Here is a 25,423-nt window from a genome sequence, read left to right as displayed (position 1 = left end):
TTGATTTATTTTACTAGGCAAGTCAGTTAAGAACAAATTCTTATTTTCAATGACGGCCTAGGATCAATGAAATTAAATGAATACACAGTACTGTACATACAATATATATATAAAAGTATGTGGACACCCCTTCAAATTATTGGATTTCGCTACTTCAGCCACACCAGTTGCTGACAGGTGTATAACATTGAGCACACAGCCATGCAATCTCCATAGATAAACATTGGCAGAAGAATGACCTTACTGAATAGCTCATTGAGTTTCAACGTGGCACCGTTATAGGATGCCACCTTTCCAACAAGTCAGTTCAAATTTCTGCCCTGCTAGAGCTGCCTTGGTCAACTGTAAGTGCTGTTATTGTGGAAACGTCTAGGAACAACAACGGGTCAGCCTCGAAGTAGTAGGCTACACAAGCTCACAGAACGGGACTGCCAAGTCCTGAAGCACGTAACGCGTAGAAATCATCTGTCCTCGGTTGCAACACTCAGTATCGAGTTCCAAACTGCCTCTAGAAGCAACGTCAGCACAATAACTGTTCTTCAGGAGCTTCATGAAATGGGTTTCCATGGCCTAGTAGCCACACACAAGACTAAGATCATGTGTGCAATGCCAAGCGTCAGCTGGAGTAGTGTAAAACTTGCCACCATTGGTCTCTGGAGCAGTGGATATGCCTGCTCTGGAATGATGAATCAAGCTTCACCATTTGGTAGTCCAACGGACGAATCTGGGTTTTGCAGATGCCAGGAGAACGTTACCTGCCCCAATGTATAGTGCCAAGTATAAAGCTTGTTGGAGGAGGAGGAATAATGGTCTGGGGCTGTTTTTCACTGTTAGGGCTAGACCTCTTAGTTCCAGTAAAGGGACATCTTAACGCTACAGCATACAATGACATTCTAGATGATTCTGTGCTTTTTGGGGAAGGCCTAATTGCCAAACATCAGTGCCGGACCTCACAAATGCTCTTGTGGCTGAATGGAAGCAAGTCCCCACAGCAATGTTCCAAAATCTAGTGGAAAGCCTTCCCAGAAGAGTGGAGGCTTTTATAGCAGCAAAGGGGGGTCCAACTCCATATTAATGCCCATGATGTTGGGTGATGTTTGACAAGCAGGGGTCCACATACTTTTGGTCATGTAGTGTACATAAATAAACCAAGTGGAACTCCAGCTCTACAGGGGATGAAGGTAGTGTAGAGGTCACAACACTGTTTCTATGGAGGCTGTTGTGGAGGAGCGTTCCATGGTGTCGTAGAATCGCAGGCAGGTCTTGTACTGCAGTAGCTTCTCTGCCAGAAGGTTGCTTCCTACTCGGCTACTCTGCACCACACTCAGGTCTAGGTACCTGGGACACAGTGAAGGAAAGACTGCTAGGGTGGATCTGTCTCAATACGGTCACCTGTCTCAATACTGTCACCTGTTACAATACTGTCATCTGTTACAATACTGTCACCTGTTACAATACTGTCACCTGTCACAATACTCTCAATACTGTCACCTGTCACAATACTGTCACCTGTCTCAATACGGTCACCTGTCTCAATACTCTTAATACTGTCCCCTGTTACAATACTGTCACCTGTTACAATACCGTCACCTGTCACAATACTCTCAATACTGTCACCTGTTACAATACTGTCACCTGTCACAATACTCTCAATACTGTCACCTGTTACAATACTGTCACCTGTCTCAATACTCTCAATACTGTCACCTGTCACAATACTCTTAATACTGTCACCTGTTACAATACTGTCACCTGTCACAATACTCTCAATACTGTCACCTGTTACAATACTGTCACCTGTCACAATACTCTCAATACTGTCACCTGTTACAATACTGTCACCTGTCACAATACTCTCAATACTGTCACCTGTTACAATACTGTCACCTGTCACAATACTCTCAATACTGTCACCTGTTACAATACTGTCACCTGTTACAATACTGTCACCTGTCTCAATACTCTCAATACTGTCACCTGTCTCAATACTCTTAATACTGTCACCTGTCTCAATACTGTCACCTGTCTCAATACTGTCACCTGTCTCAATACTGTCACCTGTCTCAATACTCTCAATACTGTCACCTGTCTCAATACTGTCACCTGTCTCAATACTGTCACCTGTCTCAATACTGTCACCTGTCTCAATACTCTTAATACTGTCACCTGTCTCAATACTGTCACCTGTCTCAATACTGTCACCTGTCTCAATACTGTCACCTGTCTCAATACTGTCACCTGTCTCAATACTGTCACATGTCTCAATACTCTCAATACGGTCACCTGTCTCAATACTCTTAATACTGTCACCTGTTACAATACTGTCACCTGTCTCAATACTGTCACCTCTCTCAATACTGTCACCTCTCTCAATACTGTCACCTGTCTCAATACTGTCACCTGTCTCAATACTGTCACCTGTCTCAATACTCTTAATACTGTCACCTGTTACAATACTGTCACCTGTCTCAATACTGTCACCTGTCTCAATACTGTCACCTGTCTCAATACTCTTAATACTGTCACCTGTCTCAATACTCTCACCTGTCTCAATACTGTCACCTGTCTCAATACTGTCACCTGTCTCAATACTCTTAATACTGTCACCTGTCTCAATACTGTCACCTGTTACAATACTGTCACCTGTTACAATACTGTCACCTGTTACAATACTGTCACCTGTCTCAATACTGTCACCTGTCTCAATACTCTTAATACTGTCACCTGTCTCAATACTCTTAATACTGTCACCTGTTACAATACTGTCACCTGTTACAATACTGTCACCTGTCTCAATACGGTCACCTGTCTCAATACGGTCACCTGTCTCAATACTCTTAATACTGTCACCTGTTACAATACTGTCACCTGTCTCAATACTATCACCTGTCTCAATACTGTCACCTGTCTCAATACTCTTAATACTGTCACCTGTCTCAATACTGTCACCTGTTACAATACTGTCACCTGTCTCAATACTGTCACCTGTCTCAATACTGTCACCTGTTTCAATACTGTCACCTGTCTCAATACTGTCACCTGTCTCAATACTGTCACCTGTCTCAATACTGTCACCTGTCTCAATACTGTCACCTGTCTCAATACTGTCACCTGTCTCAATACTGTCACCTGTTACAATACTGTCACCTGTCTCAATACTCTTAATACTGTCACCTGTTACAATACTGTCACCTGTCTCAATACTGTCACCTGTCACCTGTCACCTGTCTCAATACTGTCACCTGTCTCAATACTGTCACCTGTCACCTGTCTCAACACTGTCACCTGTTACAATACTGTCACCTGTCTCAATACTGTCACCTGTCTCAATACTGTCACCTGTCACCTGTCACCTGTCTCAATACTGTCACCTGTCTCAATACTGTCACCTGTCACCTGTCTCAACACTGTCACCTGTTACAATACTGTCACCTGTCACAATACTGTCACCTGTCTCAATACTGTCACCTGTCTCAATACTGTCACCTGTCTCAATACTCTCAATACTGTCACCTGTCACAATACTGTCACCTGTCTCAATACTGTCACCTCTCTCATTACTGTCACCTCTCTCAATACTGTCACCTGTCTCAATACTGTCACCTGTCTCAATACTGTCACCTGTCTCAGTACTGTCACCTGTCTCAATACTGTCACCTGTCTCAATACTGTCACCTGTCTCAATACTCTTAATACTGTCACCTGTTACAATACTGTCACCTGTCTTAATACTGTCACCTGTTACAATACTGTCACCTGTCTCAATACTGTCACCTGTCTCAATACTGTCACCTGTCTCAATACTCTTAATACTGTCACCTGTTACAATACTGTCACCTGTCTCAATACTGTCACCTGTCACAATACTGTCACCTGTCTCAATACTCTTAATACTGTCACCTGTCTCAAAACCGTCCCGTCTCAAAACCGTCCCGTCTCAATACGGTCACCTGTCTCAATACGGTCACCTGTCTCAATACGGTCACCTGTCTCAATACGGTCACCTGTCTCAATACGGTCACCTGTCTCAATACGGTCACCTGTCTCAATACGGTCACCTGTCTCAATACGGTCACCTGTCTCAATACGGTCCCCTGTCTCAATACGGGTACGGTCACCTGTCTCAATACGGTCACCTGTCTCAATACGGTCCCCTGTCTCAATACGGTCCCCTGTCTCAATACGGTCACCTGTCTCAATACGGTCACCTGTCTCAATACGGTCACCTGTCTCAATACGGTCACCTGTCTCAATACGGTCACCTGTCTCAATACGGTCCCCTGTCTCAATACGGTCCCCTGTCTCAATACGGTCCCCTGTCTCAATACGGTCACCTGTCTCAATACGGTCACCTGTCTCAATACGGTCACCTGTCTCAATACGGTCACCTGTCTCAATACGGTCACCTGTCTCAACACGGTCACCTGTCTCAACACGGTCACCTGTCTCAACACTGTCACAACACGGTCACCTGTCTCAACACTGTCACCTGTCTCAACACGGTCACCTGTCTCAACACGGTCACCTGTCTCAATACGGTCACCTGTCTCATCTGCACAGTCTATATTGATACTTTGCTCAGTTCACCTCAAGGTGTCAAGGAAATTCTCATATTTGTATCACTGAAAATCTTGAACACAAGATTTAAAGAAATAAAATGGCTTCCTCATCCCCTTTGACTCATCTGCAATGACCATATTTATATATGAGAGAATCTCATACTGCACCTGTAAGATATCCACCAGAACACCAGAGTGTTTATGGTCATCAACATGGCTAAGAAGAAGAAAAAATGCTCCAGATTCCCTTCATGCAGTGTGTTTGGGTACCAGTTACCTGTAGTTGGACAGGAGAACAGTACTATCAGTGGCCATAGGACTGAATCACCATAATGCAGACAGACCCCCATCAACCATTCCAACATGAATGTATGTTCCTCTTCAGTTTCTATGGTTACGATGATGCATCTGATAGAGAAGCCTTTACCTCCAGAGAGTATGTAGACCAGCTGGATGATGAGGGCTCCCAGGAAACAGCCCCCTCCGTAGGACAGGGTGAGGAAGTGCAGGGAGATGTCTCTGATATGACTGGGTGTCAGGTGGAAGGAGATCACAGAGCCTGGAACAGAGAAGAGATGAAGGCTGGGAAGAGGAATACGCCTTCATTCGGTTCAAATGTCCCTTGTCTGTCTGTAATACACCAGTAGGGGTCATCCTAACCCTAGCTTCCAGAGTTCACAATACTATCCTCCATGTTGGCAGTTGGTTCCTGACTCTCCAGATTCTAACTTCATCCCAACGACATACAGTTGAAGTCAAAATATTACATACACTTAGGTTGGAGTCATTAAAACTTATTTTTCATCCACTCAACAAATTTCTTGTTAACAAACCATAGTTTTGGCAAATTGGTTAGGACATCTACTTTGTGCATGACACAAGTCATTTTTCCAACAATTGTTTATTTCACTTATAATTCCCTATATCTCAATTCCAGTGGGTCAGAAGTTTACATACAGTAAGTTGACTGTGCCTTTAAACAGCTTGGAAAATTCCAGAAAATTATGTCATGGCTTCAGAAGCTTCTGATAGACTAATTGACATAATTTGTACCTGAGGATGTATTTCAAGGCATACCTTCAAACTCAGTGCCTCTTTGCTTGACATCATGGGAAAATCAAAAGAAATCAGTCAAGACCTCAGGAAAAAAATTGTAGACCTCCACAAGTCTGGTTCATCATTGGGAGCAATTTCCAAATGCCTGAAGGTACCACGTTCATCTGTACAAACAATAGTACGCAAGTATAAACACCATGGGACAACACAGCCGTCATACTATTCAGGAAGTCAATGCGTTTTGTCTCCTAGAGATGAACGTACTTTGGTGCGAGAAGTGCAAATCAATCCCAGAACAACAGCAAAGGACCTTGTGAAGATGTTGGAGGAGCCTGGTACAAAAGTCTCTATATCCACAGCAAAACGAGTCCTATATCGACATAACCTGAAAGGCCGCTCAGCAAGGAAGAAGCCACTGCTCCAAAACCGCCATAAAAAAAGCCAGACTACGGTTTGTAACTGCACATGGGGACAAAGATCGTACTTTTTGGAGAAATGCCATCTGGTCTGATGAAACAAAAATAGAGCTGTTTGGCCATAATGACCATCATTATGCTTGGAGAAAAAGCGGGAAGCTTGCAAGCTGAAGAATACCATCCCAACTGTGAAGCACGGTGGTGGCAGTATCATGTTGTGGGGGTGCTTTGCTTCAGGAGGGACTGGTGCACTTCACAAAATAGATGGCATCATGAGGTAGGAAAATTACGTGGATATATTGAAGCAACATCTCAAGACAATAGTCACGAAGTTAAAGCTTCGTCGCAAATGGGTCTTCCAAATAGACAATGATGCCAAGCATACTTCCAAAGTTGTGGCAAAATGGCTTAAGGACAACAAAGTCAAGGTATTGGAGTGGCCATCACAAAGCCCTGACCTCAGTCCTATAGAAAATGTGTGGGCAGAACTGAAAAAGCGTGTGCGAGCAAGGAGGCCTACAAACCCGACTTAGTTACAACTGCTCTGTCAGGAGGAATGGGCCAAAATTCACCCAACTTATTGTGGGAAGCTTGTGGAAGGCTACCCAAAACATTTAACCCAAGTTCAACAATTTAAAGGCAATGGTACCAAATACTAATTGAGTGTATGTAAACTTCTGACCCACTGGGAATGTGATGAAAGAAATAAAAGATGAAATAATTCATTCTCTACTATTATTTCCGACATTTCACATTCTTAAAATAAAGTGGTGATCGTAACTGACCTAAGACTGGGAATTTTTACTTGAATTTAAAGTCAGGAATTGTGAAAAACTGAGTTTAAATGTATTTGGCTAAGGTGTATGTAAACATCCGACTTCAATTGTATGCTGTCCATTGACATTTTAAATGTTACACCCAGTTTGTCTCTGTGTAAGAACAGTGTAGCAGCAATAGGTGTGTCATAAATACATGCTGGCTCTCCGTCACTCACAGGAGGGGGTGACAAGGGCCTCAGCCAGACCCAGTAGGATGTACTGGGGAGCCAGCTGGATGCAGGCCATGGAGGACACCTGGAGCACCTTCCCTGACAGGGCCTGCTCCGTCAGAGGATAGCCCTTCCTGTGGACCTCAAACAGGCCAGCTACCAGGACAGACAGAGCTGCACAGGCATGACCTAGTGCTGAGAGACGAGAGGAGGGAGGGGAGAGAAACAGAGAGAGATATGGAGAGAGAGACATTAACATTGACTGAGTCACTGATGAGGGTGGTATTTGTGCATGTGTGTGCATGCTTGTGTGCCGTGTTTACGCCATGTGTGCATGCCTACTGATGACTCTGGCGGGGGAGAAGGGTGTTTTCTCCATGGACAGGTAGCAGGAGGTGACACACTCCATGAGAGGGGCCAGCAGCAGCAGAGGTAGGATGCTGATGAGGTTCATGGCACCGATGGGCAGGAGGAAGCCATTCAGGTGCAGGTTAGAGTTCATGGTCTGAATGTAGTAACCTGATGGAATCTGTGGAAGAGGTCAGGCTAATAACAGATTCTATGGCATCTTTGTTGATCATAAATAAGCATTATAGATTTGCCTTTTTTACCCCGAATATCTGAAAAATTATGTATTTGCACTTTCCACTGAAATTAAACAAGGACCAGAAAATGTTGTCAAAATCTCCTGTGAAGCATGTCAGTGAAGAGGCCTGATGTTCTCCATTACATTGACCTGCCTGAGTGATGCAGGCGCGGTACAGTATCTGCAAGCCGTACAGGGGGAAGAGCCTTGCCAGGACCTTGACGTTCTCCACGTGTGTCTCACTGTAGCACCCCCCGTTGTTCTCCTTGGCGCGGTCCAGCCAGCTGGCTACGTCTCCACTCAGGTGGCGGTAGTGCAGGCAGCACATCTTCAGAGAGTTCAGGAACACCCCCAGAGTGGTCAGCAGGGAACTGCCTGCACAACAACCAAAATGTAACAGAGTACAAACTAACTCACTAGGGAAAGCTCAAACCAAGTTTTTTCACCCAATGGGTCAGACAACTGAACAGTCAAAAACATGTTCCCACCAGCACAAGTATATATAGTCGGGCTTCCCGGGTGGCGCAGTGGTTAAGGGTGCTGTACTGCAGCGCCAGCTGTGCCACCAGAGACTCTGGGTTCGCGCCCAGGCTCTTTCGCGACCGGGAGGTTCGTGGGGCGACGCACAATTGGCCTAGCATCGTCCGGGTTAGGGAGGGTTTGGCCGGTAGGTATATCCTTGTCTCATCGCGCACCAGTGACTCCTGTGGCGGGCCGGGCGCAGTGCACGCTAACCAAGGTTGCCAGGTGCACGGTGTTTCCTCCGACACATTGGTGCGGCTGGCTTCCAGGTTGGATGCGCGCTGTGTTAAGAAGCAGTGCGGCTTGGTTGGGTTGTATATCAGAGGACGCATGACTTTCAACCTTCGTCTCTCCTGAGCCCGTACGGGAGTTGTAGCAATGAGACAAGATAGTAGTTACTAACAATTGGATACCACGAAATTGGGGAGAAAAAGGGGTCAAATTAAAAAATGTAAAAAGTATATATAGTCCACTTTAGGCAGGATGTTAAGTGATGTGGGTAATAAACTGTTCTCCCTTATTGTGACCTGACCTGGAGCCCTATTAATCCACAGCTATCCACCCTTATCAGTGACGGCAATCATGTCTGGTTTCAGTTGTTGGGTTGTAATTTGAAATACTTGCTACACCAGAAATTAATGGTTATGTGTAGGAGGAATGTAAATGGTGCGGTCACTTAAGATTGGATACGACCCAGTTGTTCAGTCTTTTTGTTCTGTATCTATGGACGCGACCCAGTCGTTCCTTCTAAATGTTCCATTGCCATACTGGCGAGCAACGTTCTTTTCCCTTGCTTGCTAGCTAGCCAACTAATGCTAACTTACTGTCACGTCAAACAGTGCAGCCAGAATAACAACAAAGTAGCTGCATTTGCATTTGTTAAAGCTGTATTCTAGTGACATTTATTTGGATATCCATAACAACAACAGAGCTATTGAGGCACTTTTTTCGCCTGACATAGAGAATGTGCTCTCTCGTCAGGACAATGTTGTTCAGAGGAGCTAGCCAACAACACAGCTAGCACAATCACTTCAAACTGAAGCTGTAAAGACTGTAAACCAGCTGCACTTTGTTTCGTTTGACCTTTTTTCAAATTACATTTCTTTGTATTCTGTATATACATAAAAATTTTGCTAGCTGATTCATGATTTCGACTGGCTGAGAAACTCCGCCTGTCTGTCTGTTTTGTTCCGACTCCCGACATGTTCATTACTATGGGACAGCTGGAGATTGAATTTGAATATTGAAACAAAGTTGCAAATGTCACAGAGGCAGACAGCAAGGTTTATACAAATCCCCGTTTTTGAAAACTAAATGTTAGTCTAAAATAAATGGGAGATAATGTCTAGCTTGATGCATTTAATAGATCAAGTTTATAAATTTCTTGGCTGGGCTGATGAGAAAGTGGATTGCGCAGTCAGATAGAACACAGCGAATAGGCATTTTAACATAATAGATTTAGCCAGTAGTAACTTGTGGAATAGACACCGGCTGGAAAGTGGTTTTAACCAATCAGCATTCAGGATAAGACCCCCCCCCCCCCGTTGTATAATAGACCACAACAACCACATCAATACTAGAATAGACCACAACAACACTAGAATAGACCACAACCACCACATCAATACTAGAATAGACCACAACAACCACATCAATACTAGAATAGACCACAACAACCACATCAATACTAAAATAGACCACAACAACCACATCAATACTAAAATAGACCACCACAACCACATCAAAACTAGAATAGACCACAACAACCACATCAATACTGGAATAGATCACATAAACATAGGTATATACATACACTGTAACACAAAGGTGAGACTGTCTGAGGTTGTGTTAACATTTCTTGGGCCTGAAGGTGAGGTTAAGGTTGTGTTACCTTTCTTGGGCCTGAAGATAAGGTTGTTGCTGACCATGTGTATGGCGATGAGCATCAGCAGCACAGACATGAAGGGGATGAGGAAGCCCAGGTTGTTGGCCACCGATTGCTGGATGTAGGCGATACCCAAAAACACTATCGTCGAGTTCAGGTTCACCAGCCAGTAGAACCTGAGAGGACAACATTGCAGCAAGGCTTGAGGAGAAACTTTTTTGGAATTAAATGCAGGCCCTGTGATCTCCACATTAATCTTGGTACCCTTAACCAAATCAGCTAGTCACTGAGAGACTATATATCATCACAGAGACTAGCAAAAGATCTTGTTACAATTATAATATACTCTAAAAAACGATGTATCAAACTAAAATACAAAAAACTTCTGTAGTTGTAGTTAGATAAATTACATATACATACAGGTAAATACATTTGCAAGTACACACCTTCACTACAACATTCCCAGTAATGTTAACATTTAGTTGTTTTACTTGCTTTGACTATAATATGTGGTTGTTTATCTACTGTACCTTAGTTGAATGCCTTGTAAGTTGCTCTGGTTATGAGTGTCTGCTAAACGACAAACATTAACATTTAAATTTAAAAAAGTAACAATCGCAAAGCACACTGGGTATTATTATTGGCCTTCTTATGGGTGCGGAGGTCATTATTTTAATACCCAGCATGCTTTTCAACTGTTCTTTTTTACTTTGACATTTTTTACATTTAGCACAGTGATTCTCAACTGGGGGTTGCGGGACTTGCACAGGAATATATATATATATATATATATATATATATATATATATATATATATATATATATATATATATATATATATATATATATATATATATATATATATATATATATATATATATGTTTTTAAAATAAAACATTATGTTGAAAGGCAAACGGTGCACGGCTTATTGTTGCTGACTTTACACATGCAGCGTGTCCAGCAGTGGTGAAATGGCTTGGGTTTTCGCGCTGCACACACTCACTGAACAATAGAATAACGTTCTCGCCCCACACACACACACTGATGCAAAGAAATTACAGATTTCTCAACACACACGATACAAGAAAGGCACATTGCGCATCATACATTGCGGCACAGCACATTGCCAAGCGCAAAAAAGCCCACACCAGCAGAGAAGATCTCATACTCCCTGCTGATTTATATCTGCACTGGTATCTTGGGAGATTCAGCCACCAACAAACTTAAAAACATACCCCTATCCAGTAGCAATTTTAGCATGTAAATCTTGGTGAGGCAAACAACCTCCCCCAAAATGTTTTGATGCATGCCAGCAAACACACAACACTAAACAATACATTAATTGCACTATAACGGGGACCAACAGTGCCCACACAATTAAAGCTGTCCCAAAAGCAGAGTCCCAACAGCAGTCCCTACACCTTACCACTGCTACACCTGGCTAACAGTGGAGCCTTGTCTGGCAGCGAACCAGTTCATTCCTTTTAAAAAACATAGCTGGTATGACTGACTTGCTTAAACAAATGTGGTTTTAACTGACAATTGAGATGTACAAAGTATGGCATAAGGGGACGACGAGTGGATAAGAGGCAATCCGTAATTTAGATAAAGACATTAATGAGCGAGCTAGGACGGACGCAGTCAATATAACTATTTGTTCAGCACTTTTGAAATATACTGCGACAGAATTCAGAACATTGGTCGTTCTTATAGTATTCTCCTTGTACACCAAGTGAGAACTGTAGGATAGATAAAGGGGCTATATAAGCGGACAATGAAAGCTCTTACAATATTCAATGATTAACGTTACATTTCTCTAAAGCATGTTATAGGCTACATGTGCACCACCAAGTCAGAACAGTAGGCAGAATTAGGAGGGCAAACGGGACCAAATTATTAGGGTGAGGCACATGGGCTACTAACAGCTTACTATACAACATACAATTAGTATTACTTTCTTATCTATAGTATACATAACTCCCTAACATATTACATAATTTATGCAGCAGCATACAATGCATTTTTGGACTCACCTTATTGTGCTGTGCTCACTTGAACAGGAAGGTAGCGCTGTGGTCCTTTGTGGGCAAATTTTGTCATCAAACTTTGTCATCAAAGTCCAGCATTCTCTGGATTTATGGTGCTTTCAAGACAACTGGGAACTCTGAAAAAAAACAAGTTTGAATCATGATGACGTCAGTGATCTTCATGTCGGCGCTCTAGAAAGAGGCCCAAGTTTCCGACTTGCAATTCCGAGTTGGATGACCATTCAAAAACCTATTTGCCTAGTCGGAGATAGTTTTTTTTTCAGAGTTACCAGTTGTCTTGAACTTACTGAAATCAGATGTCCCAGTTCTGAGTTTCAGGTTGTTTTGAGTGCGGCAGAAGTCATGCTGGATTGACACCATGGACGATATTGAATGTTTATCCTTTTAAGCTTGGAAAAGAGACCCTTAAACCAAGATTTGGACCACACACCCACTCCACTGAATAACAGGCTAGTGATTGCTTTGAAAGCTTGCAGTTAGCCACTGACTCCTTCCAAACCACTCACTGTTGATTTTGCGATTTCAACTTGTTGTGTAATGTTTATGTCCAATGGTCGGTGAGCACCGATACGTTTTTCTCTACATTATTTCTCTTCATATGACAAAGATTTAAAAGGATTTGCCAATAGTTTGTCGACTTGATTCATGATGATGACTGATAGCCTGCTAGCTAAGATTTTGAGCCTTCTTGGATGGGCACTTCTAATGTAACCCTACGGCAGCACCCAAGGGGCTTAAATTTTCGAACTTGAAAATATAAATTACATTGGAGTGTAGTTCAGTGTAATTAAAATTACAATATACATATTTCAAAAACATGTAACATAAATACTGCCCCCGTGTGTGTGTGTGTGTGTGTGTGTGTGTGTGTGTGTGTGTGTGTGTGTGTGTGTGTGTGTGTGTGTGTGTGTGTCTGCTACACTTACCTCCTCACCAGTCAAATCCATCAAGTGTGCTAGGGCTTCTGTGTTTGATTATTGAATAGCTGAATTGTTGAATGGCTCTAGGGTGCATTAGGTAATATTGTATATTTGTAACTAATTGACCTTATGTTTTCATATTTTCATTCATTTCTCTACTGAGACTCTAGCAGGGTTGAATTACTCGTGCAATATTATGGAGACGTCTTTGTATTCCATTTGTGAATTTGAAAGCAGTTACATTTCCCCAGACCCATTCCTCAGCGTTATACTGGACCAAGCAATTCAGTCTGTGATAAGAAAGGTTTCTATTGGGCTGAAACACCAAACTCAGGATTTTTTACATTTTTTATGTATTTTCAAGCAGGTCCAGCAATTCATTCCGTGGTAAGAAACCATTGCAGGGGCTGGCTTTCCCTGAAATGGGTTTTAGAAAATCAGGTGGAAACAAGCACTGTCATTATCTGGGCACAGGGGAACTAACAGAATATTCTAGTCACCCTGCATGTGCAGCAAAATCGACTTGGCAAAGCCAGAGCAACTTTCAATTGGTGCATTAGTATATCACCTTAAGATAGCCAGCAACATATCACAATCGTATCAAGTATATTTTCACTCAACAAAGTATTTATAAAAAAATGACATATACATTTACATTTAGTTAATTTAGCAGACACTCTTATCACACCATAGTTCTACCAGACTTCTGATACCATTGCAGGGTGAAAGGGTGAATGGGTTCACAAGATGTGAAGCATGATAAAAAAAGATAGCATAGAAAAGTATTTTGAATTTTGAAAATACAAATTACAGTAGTATAGTTCAGCCCAGCATAATTCAAATGACCTAAGTAATTAAAAAACATATTTCAAATATGTAACATAAACACTGGCATAAATATCTGCCTATTACCCAACACTGTTACATTTCCTTATCAAAGAAACCACAACCCCTGTAGATACAGAGTACACAGTCAAGTAGGAAGCCACTCCCTCTCCTCTGGTGTAGAGCTCAATGAAACAGAAAGTCATCTTTGACACTGCCATTGCTTAACCTATGAGAGAGAGCACCAAAATGGCTGAACATCTAGAACTGTTATGGTGCTCCATCTGTCTGGATCTACTGAAGGATCCGGTTACTTTTCCCTTCAGACACAGCTGTATGCAACGTCATCTTCTTAGTTTGACTTCCATCCAAACCACATCCCTGCAGACACAGAGTTTCACAGCCCAGTAGGAAGCCACTCCCTCAATGAAACAGAAAATAATCTTTGACAAGCTGTTGCTCATCTTTCGGGTGAAAGCACTAAAATGGCTGACAATCAGGAACTGTTCTCTTGCTCCATCTGTCTGGATCTACTGAAGGATCCGGTGACTACTGCCTGTGGACACAGTTACTGTATGGGCTGTATTAAAGAAAGCTGGGATCAGGATGATCTGAAAGGTTTCTACAGATGTCCCCAGTGCAGACAGACCTTTACCCCAAGACCTACTCTGAAGAGAAACACCGTGCTGGCTGAAGTGTTGGAGAATTTGAAAATGGCAGATTTCCAAGGTACCACTCCTGCACACTGTTATGCTGAACCTGGAGATGTGGAGTGTGATGTCTGCACTAGGAAAAAACTCAAAGCTGTCAAGTCCTGTCTGGTGTGTCTGGCCTCTTACTGTGAGACTCATCTCCAGCCTCACTACTATGTGTCCCCACTAAAGAAGCATAAGCTTGTCAATGCAGTGACAGATCTACAGGAGAAGATTTGCCCAAACCATGACAAACTGCTGGAGGTTTACTGTCGTACCGATCAGCAGTGTATCTGTCTGCTCTGTTTGATGGATGAACATAAAGGCCATGATACAGTGTCAGCTGCAGCAGAGAGGACTGAGAAACAGGTAAAATGCTGAATATAACTCTCCCATTATATGCAGTATATTTGTTTACATAAAGAATTGCATCATTATTGGACGGATCAAACCACATGACATTAATGTCAACCGATCAAACAAAAAATGTAATCTATTAGCATGCCTTCAATGTAATATCCACCATTATAGAGTAGCAAGTGCAACATAACCCAGGCCAAAAACTAGAATCTATTAGCATGCCTTCAATGTAATATCCACCATTATAGAGTAGTAAGTGCAACATAACCCAGGCAAAAAACTAGAATCTATTAGCAGGCCTTCAATGTAATATCCACCATTATAGAGTAGCAAGTGCAACATAACCCAGGCCAAAAACTAGAATCTATTAGCATGCCTTCAATGTAATATCCGCCATTATAGAGTAGCAAATGCAACATAACCCAGGCCAAAAACTAGAATCTATTAGCAGGCCTTCAATGTAATATCCGCCATTATAGAGTAGCAAGTGCAACATAACCCAGGCCAAAAACTAGAATCTATTAGCATGCCTTCAATGTAACATCCGCCATTATAGAGTAGCAAGTGCAACATAACCCAGGCCAAAAACTAGAATCTATTAGCATGCCTTCAATGTAATATCCGCAATTATAGAGTAGCAAGTGCAACATAACCCAGGCCAAAACTAGAATCTATTAGCATGCCTTCAATGTAATATCCGCCATTATAAAGTAGCAAGTGCAACATAACCCAGGCCAAAAACTAGAATCTATTACCATGCCTTCAATGTAATATCCGCCATTATAGAGTAGCAAGTGCAACATAACCCAGGCAAAAAACTAGAATCTATTAGCAGGCCTTCAATGTAATATCCACCATTATAGAGTAGCAAGTGCAACATAACCCGGGCCAAAAACTAGAATCTATTAGCATGCCTTCAATGTAATATCCGCAATTATAGAGTAGCAAGTGCAACATAACCCAGGCAGGTTCATCTCTCACTAAAACATAAAGGGTGGGTTTCCCAGACACCAATTAAACCTAGTCCTGGACTAAAAACAAGCATTAAGTGGCAATATGTAACTTCTTGCGCAACCTGACCAAATTAACATAGGAATGTGAGTTATAGATATGTCATTCTACTTGAAAGCAAGTCTAAGAAGCCGTATATATGTTCTATATGCGCTATTTCTATGCTTCCCGTTCTTAAATTATTTTACTTTTGTTTTTGTTCACCAGCTTCAAGCAGCTGAAACAACAGTATTTTTGGTTATGGAAAATATATTTCCAGCGGTTTAGATGGTACAATGACTCTCTACACTCTACTACACTCTCTACACTCTTGTCACATAAACTGAAATTAGGCAAACTTTTAGAGTTTTAGCAACCAGGAAAAGACTGAGCGATTTCTCCACAGTGCAACTTTAATAGAGAATCTCAATTTAAAATGCTGTCCAGGTTGATGCTTGATCCGTGTCTGGGCAACCACCCCAACATGCTGTTCAGTCCAGGATTAGGCTTGATCGTGTCTGGGAAACCACCCCAACATGTAGGCAACTTAGATAAGTATGCTGAACTCTCAAAGAGATTTCCTTTTGGTATGGCAGAGTTTCTATTAGTAAAATATGTTATGTGATGTTTGGTATGGCAGAGTTTCTACTAGTAAAGTATGTAATGTGATGTGTTTTTGAGCAGCAACAGTTGGGAGAAACACAGAAGGAAGGGAAGCAGAGAGCCCAGAGGAGAGAGAAAGAGGTGCAGGAGCTGAGACAGGCTGTAGATGCCATTAAGGTGAGTTTAAATCAAGGTTGAAATGATGTGGGTGTCAATGGTGCTGGGGCTCTGGGTTTGGGGAGCCAAGAGGAACAGGGGGTTCACAGTCCTTGTGAGAGCTGTTTTTCTGTCCTAACAGGAGTCTTCATGGGTAGCCGTGGATGACTTTGAGAGAATGTGTTCCATGCACATCCTTTCATATATCCGCTCCATTGAGACAAGGCGTTCTGAGGTGAAGGAGCAGATCAGAGCCCAGGAGAAGGCTGGAGTGAGTCAGGCTGAAGGACTCCTGGAGCAACTGGAGCAGGAGGTTGCTGAGTTCAAGAGGAGAGATTCTGAGCTGGAGCAGCTCTCACACACAGAGGATCACATCCATTTTCTCCAGGTGACCTTACTCTCTGTCTTAGACAATGTTGTCAGTGAATTGTGTTTGAGCTCCAGAAGTGTTTGACTCAATTCATTCTGAATTTATTTTCAGAGTTTCGATTCTCTCTGTGACCCTCCTGGACCAAAGGAATTTTCTAGCAGTTTGGAAGCAGTGAAGAAATTTGTCTCTGAACAGAAAGAGAGAATGGAAAATACATGCAAGGAGGAAACCGACAAGATGTTGAATTGTCTCGAAAAAAATATGTGTACGGCTAATAGAATCTTATCTACACTGAACCAAAATATAAACGCAACATGTGTTGATCCCATGTTTCACTAGCTAAAATATAAGATCCCAGAAACGTTCCATATTCAAAAATAGAGTATTTATCTCAAATGTTGTGTAAAACTTTGTTTACATCCCTGTTAGTGAGCATTTCTCATTTTCCAAGATAATCCATCCAACTGACAGGTGTGGCATATCAAGAAGCTGATTAAACAGCATGATCATTACACAGGTGCACCTTGTGCTGGAGACAATAAAAGGCCACTCTAAAATGTGCAGGTTTGTCACAACACAATGTCACAGATGTCTCAAGTTTGGAGGGAGTGTGTAATTGGTATACTGACTGCAGGAATGTCCACCAGAACTGTTGCCAGAGAATTGAATGTTAATTTCTCAACCATAAGCTACCTCCAACAGCGTTTTAGAGAATTTGGCAGTACATCCAACCAACCCCACAACCTCAGACCACATGTATGGCCTTGTGTGGCCAAGCGGTTTTCTGATGTCAATGCTGTGAACAGAGTGCCCCATGGTGGCGGTGGTGTTATGGTATGGGCAGGCATAAGCTACGGACAATGAACACAATTGCATTTTATCGATGGCAATTTGAATGCACAGAAATACAGTGTCTGTGAACAACATATGCATTATATCTGTAATTCCCAGTCATGTGAAATACATAGAATAGGGACTAATGAATTTATTTCAATGTATTTATATTTTGGTTCAGCATAATTTATATATATATAGCATGTCAAGTGAAAAATCATAAAATCATTATTAAGGTGGTTGAATTGCAGTGAGAAGTAATACATAATGGTTGAACTTTCTCTTGGTACGTTTCTGGTTAAAGTAATAAGAGTTTTTTAATTCTCAGGTAAAAGTTTTGTGAATGACTCTAACTCTACCTGTCTTCACAGTGACAAAACCATCTTCACCATCTGTGCAAGAGTACAGTACGAGAAGTGAATTTCTGAGAGGTGAGTAATAATTATTTTTGCCTCTGGCGCTCTTCTTCTTCTTTGGTATAATGGTGTTCCACAACAATTACATGTGCATTCCACCACCTACTGTGCGGCTGGATAATAAACCTCCCAAAAATGAAATATCGAGGGACTCATTCAAGGGTTTTTCTTTAATTTTACAATTTTCTTGCACACTCTTGGCATTCTCTCAACCAGCTTCATGAGGTAGTCACCTGCTATGCATTTCATTTAACACGTGTGCCTTGTTAAATGTTCATTTGTGGAATGTATTAATGCATTTGAGCCAATCAATTGTGTTGTGACAATGTAGGGGTGGTATACAGAAGATAGCCCTATTTGATAAAAGACCAAGTGCATATTATGGCAAGAACAGCTCAAATAAGCAAAGAGAAACGACAGTCCATCATTACCTTAAGACATGAAGGTCAGTCAATCAAGTGCAGTCAACAAAATAACAAACATTATGATGAAACTGGCTCTCGTGAGGACCGCCACAGGAAAGGAAGACCCAGAATTACCTCTGCTGCAGAGGATAATTTCATTAGAGTTACCAGCCTCAGAAATTGTAGCCCAAATAAATGCTTCACAGAGTTCAAGTAACAGACACTTCTCAACATGAACTGTTCAGGGGAGACTGCGTGAAGCAGGTCTTCATGGTCGGAATCAAAACGGGTTTCTTAGGCTGATACAGTCCTCTCTACAACATCACAGTGCAGTTCATTGCAGGAAAGAAACTACAACTAAAGGACACCAATAAGAAGAAGAGACTTGCTTGGGCCAAGAAACACAAGCAATGGACATTAGACCGGTGGAAATCTGTTCTTTTGTCTGATGAGTCGGTTCCGACTTAGAATATGTGGACAACTATAAATACCTAGGTGTCTGGTTAGACTGTAAACTCTCCTTCCAGACTCATATTAAACATCTCCAATCCAAAATCATAGGCTTCCTATTTCTCAACAAAGCCTCCTTCATTCAAGCCGCCAAACTTACCCTAGTAAAACTGACTATCCTACCGATCCTCGACTCCGGCTATGTCCTCTACAAAATAGCTTCCAATACTCTACTCAGCAAACTGGATGCAGTGTATCACAGTGCCATCCGTTTTGTTCCCAAATCACCTTATACCACCCACCACTGCGACCTGTATGCTCTAGTCGGCTGGCTCTCGCTACATATTTGTCGCCAGACCCACTGGCTCCAGGTCATCTATAAGTCTATGCTCGGTAAAGCTCCGCCTTATCTCAGTTCACTGGTCACGATAACAACACCCACCCGTAGCACACGTTCCAGCAGGTATATCTCACTGATCATCCCCAAAGCGACACCTCATTTGGCCGCCTTTCCTTCCAATTCTCTGCTGCCAGTGACTGGAACGAATTGCAAAAATCGCTGAAGTTGAAGACTTTTATTTCCCTCACCAACTTTAAACATCAGCTATCTGAGCAGCTAACCGATCGCTGCAGCTGTACATAGTCCATCTGTAAATAGCCCACCCAATCTACCTACTTCATCCCCATACTGTTTTTATTTACTTTTCTGCTCTTTTGCACACCAGTATCTCTACTTGCACATCATCATCTGCTCATTTATCACTCCAGTGTTAATCTGCTAAATTGTAATTATTCGCTCCTATGGCCTATTTATTGCCTACCTCCTCATGCCTTTTGCACACACTGCATGTAGACTTTCTTTTTTTTCTACTGTGTCATTGACTTGTTTATTGTGTTATTGGCTTGTTTATTGTTTATTCCATGTCTAACTCTGTGTTGTTGTCTTTGTCACACTGCTTTGCTTTATCTTGGCCAGGTCGCAGTTGTAAATGAAAACTTGTTCTCAACTAGCCTACCTGGTTAAATAAAACGTGAAATAAAATGTAAAAAGTCAAAATTTGAGATATTTGGTTCCAACCGCCATGTCTGTGAGACGCAGAGTAGGTGAACGGATGATCTCTACATGTGTGGTTCCCACAGTGAAGGATGGAGGAGGAGGTGTGATGGTGCTTTGCTGGTGACACTGTCAGTGATTTATTTCGAATTCAAGGCATACTTAACCAGCATGGCTACCACAGCATCCTGCAGCGATACGCCATCCCATCTGGTTTGTGCTTAGTGGGACTATAATTTGTCTTCAACATGACAATGACCCAGCACACCTCCAGGCTGTGTAAGGGCCATTTAACTTCTTTGGGCTAGGGGGCAGTATTTTGAAGTTTGAATGACAAACGTGCCCAAAGTAAACTGCCTGTTACTCCGGTCCAGAAGCTAGGATATGCATATAATTGGTAGCATTGGATAGACAAGACGCTGAAGTTTCTAAAACTGTTAAAGTATTATCTGTGGGTATAAAAGAACTGATTTGGCAGGCGAAACCCAGAGGACAATCCATCCATGATTTTGTTTTTGTGAGGTCATTGGACTTTTCAATGCTTGTCTATGGGAAAGTCTAATAATTAGGACCCAGATTGAAGTTCCTGTGGCTTCCACTAGATGTCAACCGTCTTCAGAAATTGTTTCATGCTTGTTTTTCAAAAATGAAGAAGTAGTCATATTCTTTCGAAGTGTCAGTCAGAATGACTCTAGTCTTTCTCGTTCTTTTTTTCCGGTACTGAACACAGTTTATTCCGTCTTAAATTTGATTGATTATTTACATATTAGGGTACCTGAGGTTGGATTAGAAACGTTGTTTGAATTGTTTAGATGAAGTTTACAGGTGACGTTTTAGATTCCTTTGTAGGCATGTTGGGAGAGTTGAATCAGATGAATTTCTGAATCAAACGCGCCAAATAAACAGACATTTTTGGGATATAAAGAAGGACTTTATCGAACAAAAAGACCACTCATTGTGTAACTGGGACCCTTTGGATTGCAACAAGATGAAGATCTTCAAAGGTAAGTGATGTATTTTATCACGATTTCTGACTTTCGTGACGCATCTGCCTGGTTGGAATATGTTTAATGCTTTAGTGTGCTGGGCGCTGTCCTCAGATAATCGCATGGTGTGCTTTCGCCTTAACCTCTTGGTACGCTAGGGGCAGTATTGTCATTTTTGGGGAAAAAACATTCCCGTTTTAAATGGGATATTTTGTCAGGAAAAGATGCTAGAATATGCATATAATTGACAGCTTTCGATAGAAAACACTAACATTTCCAAAACTGTAAAGATATTGTCTGTGAGTATAACAGAACTGATGTTGCAAGTGAAAGCCTGAGAAAAATCCAATCCGGAAGTGCCCCAGGTTTTGAAAGCGCTGCTTTCCAATGACTCCCTATTTGGCTGTGAATGTACCATCAACGAGCTTACGCTTTCTACGTATTCCCGAAGGTGTCTACAGCATTGTGACGTAGTTTTACGCATTTCTGTTGAAGAATAGCCGTAGGCAAGCACATTGCGTAAGTGGTCACATGGTGGCTCCGAGAGAGATTCTCGCGTAAAGTACAGAGGTAGCCATTACTCCAATCGGTCCTAGAGAAAAACAAATTGTCTCGACGGATATATTATCGAATAGATATTAGAAAAACACCTTGAGGATGGATTCTAAACAACGTTTGCCATGTTTCTGTCGATATTATAGAGCTAATTTGGAAAAAATGTCGACGTTGTGATGACCGCAATTTCTGGGCGATTTCTCAGCCAAACGTGAAGAACAAACGGAGCTGTTTCGCCTACAAAAATATTTTGGGAAAAAATGAATTTTGGCTATCTACCTGGGAGTCTTGTGAGTGAAAACATCCGAAGGTCATCAAAGGTAAACAATTTAATTTGATTGCTTTTCTGATTTCCGTGACAAGGTTGCCTGCTGCTAGCAAGGCATAATGCTATGCTAGGCTATTATAAACTTACACAAATGCTTGTCTAGCGTTGGCTGTAAAGCATATTTTGAACATCTGAGATGACAGGGTGATTAACAAAAGGCTAAGCTGTGTTTCAATATATTTAATTTGTGATTTTCATGAATAGGAACATTTTCTAGGGATATTTATGTCCGCTGCGTTATGCTAATTAGTTTCAGGTGATGATTACGCTCCCGCATACGGGTTTGGGAGTCGCTAGATGCTAAAGCCTTTTTGAAATCTGACAAAGCGGCTGGATTAACAAGTTAAGCTTTTAACTGATGTATAACACTTGTATTTTCATTAATGCTTAATATTATGAATGTTGTATTTTTGAATTTCACGCTCTGCAATTTCACCGAATGTTGGCCAGATGGGACGCTAGCATGCCATTGATCATCAAGATGTTTTAACCAAGAAGAAGAGTGATGGAGTGCTGCCTCAGATGACTTGGCCTCCACAATCCCCCAACCTCAACCCAATTGAGATGGTTTGGAATGAGTTGAACCACAGAGTGAAGGGAAAAAAGTGCTCAGAATATGTGGGAACTCCTTCAAGACTGTTGGAAAAGCATTCCAGGTGAAGCTGGTTGAGAGAATGCCAAGTGTGTGCAAAGCTGTCATCATGGCAAAGGGTGGCTATTTTGAAGAATATCAAATATATTTTGATTTGTTAACACTTTTTTGGTTACTACATGATTCCATATGTGTTATTGTCACATTCTGACCTTAGTTCTTTTATTATGTCTTTGTTTTAGTATGGTCAGGGCGTGAGTTGGGTGGGTTGTCTATGTTCCCTTTTCTATGTTTTGGGATTTCTGTGTTTGGCCTGGTATGGTTCTCAATCAGAGGCAGCTGTTTATCGTTGTCCCTGATTGAGAATCATACTGAGGTAGCCTTTTCCCACCAGTGGGTGATTGTTTTCTTTGTCTGTGTGTTTCAAACGGAACTGTTTTGGTTTTGGTTTCTGTCTTTCAATTTGTTATTTTGTATTTTCGTGTTCAGTGATTTTGTTCATTAAAATATGACGAACACGTACCACGCTGCATATTGGTCCGATCTCTCATACTCCTCGTCAGAATAAGAGGACAAGCGTGACAGTTATTTCATAGTTTTGATGTGTTCACTATTCTTCTACAATGTAGAAAATAGTACAAAAATAAAGAAAAACCCTTGAATGAGTAGGTGTGTCCAAACGTTTGAATGGTACTTAATATATATACAAACTATCAATAACGAAAATGGAATTAAACTAAATCAGCATGCTTTTCTAACAACATTCTAATCAGGTCCCTACACAGGCTCAGAAGGACATTTCCTGGCGACAGTACTCCTTGCAGTGCTTCTGCCATGAAGTCTTGGAGGCCCCCAAAAAACTTCTCGGCTGCAGATACAATGATGTCCAGCTTCTTGGACACTTATGCAGCACAATTAATAACTGTGGCTATAAATGCTACAAAATCCAATAAGTGTATCAAGATCACTTGATTGACATATAACATTTGCAACTGGTTCAGCACTGTGGCCTCTTTTTAACCTCTATGGGATTGGTGTTGTCGCAAACGTGGTTGAGCTAATGTGCGCTAATGTGACTAGCATGACATTGTAAGTAACAAGAACATTTCCCAGGACATAGACATGTCTTATATGGGCAGAAAATGTACATTCTTGTTAATCTAACTGCACGGTCCAATAACAGAAGCTATTACAGGGAAATAATACCATGCTATTGTTTGAGGTGAGTGCACAATTATGTAATTGAAAATGTATCAAACCAATTAGACACATTTGGGCAGACTTGATACAACATTTTGAACAGTAATACAATGGTTCACTGGATCAGTCTAAAGCTTTGCACATACACTGCTGCCACCTAGTGGCCAAAATTCAAATTGTGCCTAGATTGCAATAATACATTGTGACCTTTCTCTTAAATTTCAAAGATGAAAAAAAACACACGTTTTTTTCTTTGTATTATATTTTTCCAGATCTCAGGTGATATTCGCCTACATTACTTTCACATTTCCACGAACTTCAAAGTGTTTACTTTCAAATGGTATCAGAATATGCATATCCTTGCTTCAGGTCCTGAGCTACAGGCAGTTAGATTTGGGTATGTAATTTTAGGCAAAAATTGAAAAACACTTCTGCTTCCTCCATCTCAACCTCTTTCTCCGTAACCTCTGTTCTTCTTAATCTCCAATCACCGCCTTGTTTCTCGATGCCCACAATATTGCTACGCACCCAGTCTTTTTTCACTACCGCCTCGCTCTCTCAACCTTCCACCTTTCTCTGTCTCTTTCGCACCCTCTTTGCCTCCTCCCATCTCACTCACACACACACACAGCACTGACCTAATATGTTTTACGACCTCTTTCGCAGACTATCGTACCATAGAAGTGGATCCCAACACCGCATGTGCAACTCTCTCTCTGTCGAACGGAAACAAGGAGATAGCATGGAGTGACAAGGCCCAGGCCTATTCAGACCATCTAGACAGGTTTACTTACTATCACCAGGCTCTGTGCAAAGTGGGTCTGTCTGAAACCTGCTACTGGGAGGTAGAGTGGAGCGGGGGCATCGTTGATGTGGCAGTCTCATACAGAGGGATCAGCAGGAAGGGTTGGGGCAATGACTGTTGTTTTGGACACAATGATCAGTCCTGGAGTTTGGTCTGCTCTCCCTTCAGTTGTTCATTCTGGCACAATAATAACAACAAAACCAACATTCCTGTCCCCCGCGCCTCCAGAGTAGGAGTGTACCTGGACCACAAGGCAGGTACTCTGTCCTTCTACAGCATCTCTAACACAATGGCCCTCCTCCACAGAGTCCAGACTATATTCACTGAGCCCCTCTATCCTGGGTTTGGAGTTGATTTAGGATCTTCTCTAAAGATATGCCACCTGCCAGTATGACAATGCTCTAACAACACTCAAACCCCTCCTAACATGTTATGGTCCTGGTACACTAACCCTTGGCTTGCTCTACTGGCGTTTTACTCACTTTATTTTTGTTAAATATGCTGTGCCAGATCCTTTTGTAAAAAGCATTGCACTGTTTAAAAAGGAGTGCCAATATTTTGGTTAAGGGCTTGTAAGCATTTCATGGCTCATGTGACAAATACAATTGTATTTTTTATTTCGATTTTTGATTCCAGATATTGACCAATCAATTTCAGCTTGTCTTTATTAGTAGATGGTCATGCACTCATGGCTTCATATGTGTTTTTGATAAATGTCAGATTAATCCAATTAAAGTAAGAATGGTATGACCTTGACTCCGTTTTTGCGTCCTTTTTTTGTCCAATACAACAGGTTAAATGTGTATAGTACCGTTTAGTTAC

General features: G+C 41.7%; 2 protein-coding genes across 4 annotated transcripts in view; one reads left to right on the top strand and one right to left on the bottom strand.

The window, feature by feature from the left end:
* Positions 1-25,423, bottom strand: part of slc15a5 (solute carrier family 15 member 5) — a 34,818-nt gene continuing 9,395 nt past the window's right edge. The window contains exons 3-9 of the mRNA XM_064990013.1: positions 10,019-10,188; positions 7,760-7,980; positions 7,362-7,548; positions 7,026-7,214; positions 4,987-5,118; positions 4,728-4,836; positions 1-1,338 (exon numbers count right to left, since the gene is read on the bottom strand). Coding sequence (XP_064846085.1) covers positions 1,194-1,338; positions 4,728-4,836; positions 4,987-5,118; positions 7,026-7,214; positions 7,362-7,548; positions 7,760-7,980; positions 10,019-10,188 — 1,153 coding nt within the window. The 3' untranslated portion in view covers positions 1-1,193. The remainder of the gene's footprint in view (positions 1,339-4,727; positions 4,837-4,986; positions 5,119-7,025; positions 7,215-7,361; positions 7,549-7,759; positions 7,981-10,018; positions 10,189-25,423) is intronic.
* Positions 13,848-25,357, top strand: LOC135556645 (E3 ubiquitin/ISG15 ligase TRIM25-like). Of its 3 annotated transcripts, none has more exons than XM_064990016.1 (6): positions 13,848-14,867; positions 16,533-16,628; positions 16,750-16,995; positions 17,089-17,242; positions 18,183-18,242; positions 23,370-24,352. In XM_064990016.1, the coding sequence occupies exons 1-6, from the start codon at positions 14,292-14,294 to the stop codon at positions 23,432-23,434; spliced, it is 1,197 nt and encodes a 398-aa protein (XP_064846088.1). In that variant the 5' UTR covers positions 13,848-14,291; the 3' UTR covers positions 23,435-24,352. The 3 variants fall into 3 exon arrangements, with proteins under 3 accessions (XP_064846088.1, XP_064846089.1, XP_064846087.1); XM_064990017.1 differs by having other exon boundaries at positions 13,850-14,867; positions 24,069-24,352; XM_064990015.1 differs by lacking the exon at positions 23,370-24,352 and adding an exon at positions 24,463-25,357 and having other exon boundaries at positions 14,030-14,867.

This window comes from Oncorhynchus masou, chromosome 15 (genome assembly GCF_036934945.1).
Source record: "Oncorhynchus masou masou isolate Uvic2021 chromosome 15, UVic_Omas_1.1, whole genome shotgun sequence".
Classification (NCBI taxonomy): domain Eukaryota; kingdom Metazoa; phylum Chordata; class Actinopteri; order Salmoniformes; family Salmonidae; genus Oncorhynchus; species Oncorhynchus masou.
Note: the sequence above shows the minus strand (reverse complement) of the source record. Positions and strands in the feature narration are given on the sequence as shown.

Excerpts from the sequence above, each read along its gene's own strand:
- LOC135556645 (XM_064990015.1), top strand. The coding sequence starts at position 14,292 with ATGGCTGACAATCAGGAACTGTTCTCTTGCTCCATCTGTCTGGATCTA. Across the intron at positions 16,996-17,088 it reads ATCACATCCATTTTCTCCAG|AGTTTCGATTCTCTCTGTGA; the intron begins GTGACCTTACTC and ends ATTTATTTTCAG. Across the intron at positions 18,243-24,462 it reads GAGAAGTGAATTTCTGAGAG|ACTATCGTACCATAGAAGTG; the intron begins GTGAGTAATAAT and ends CCTCTTTCGCAG.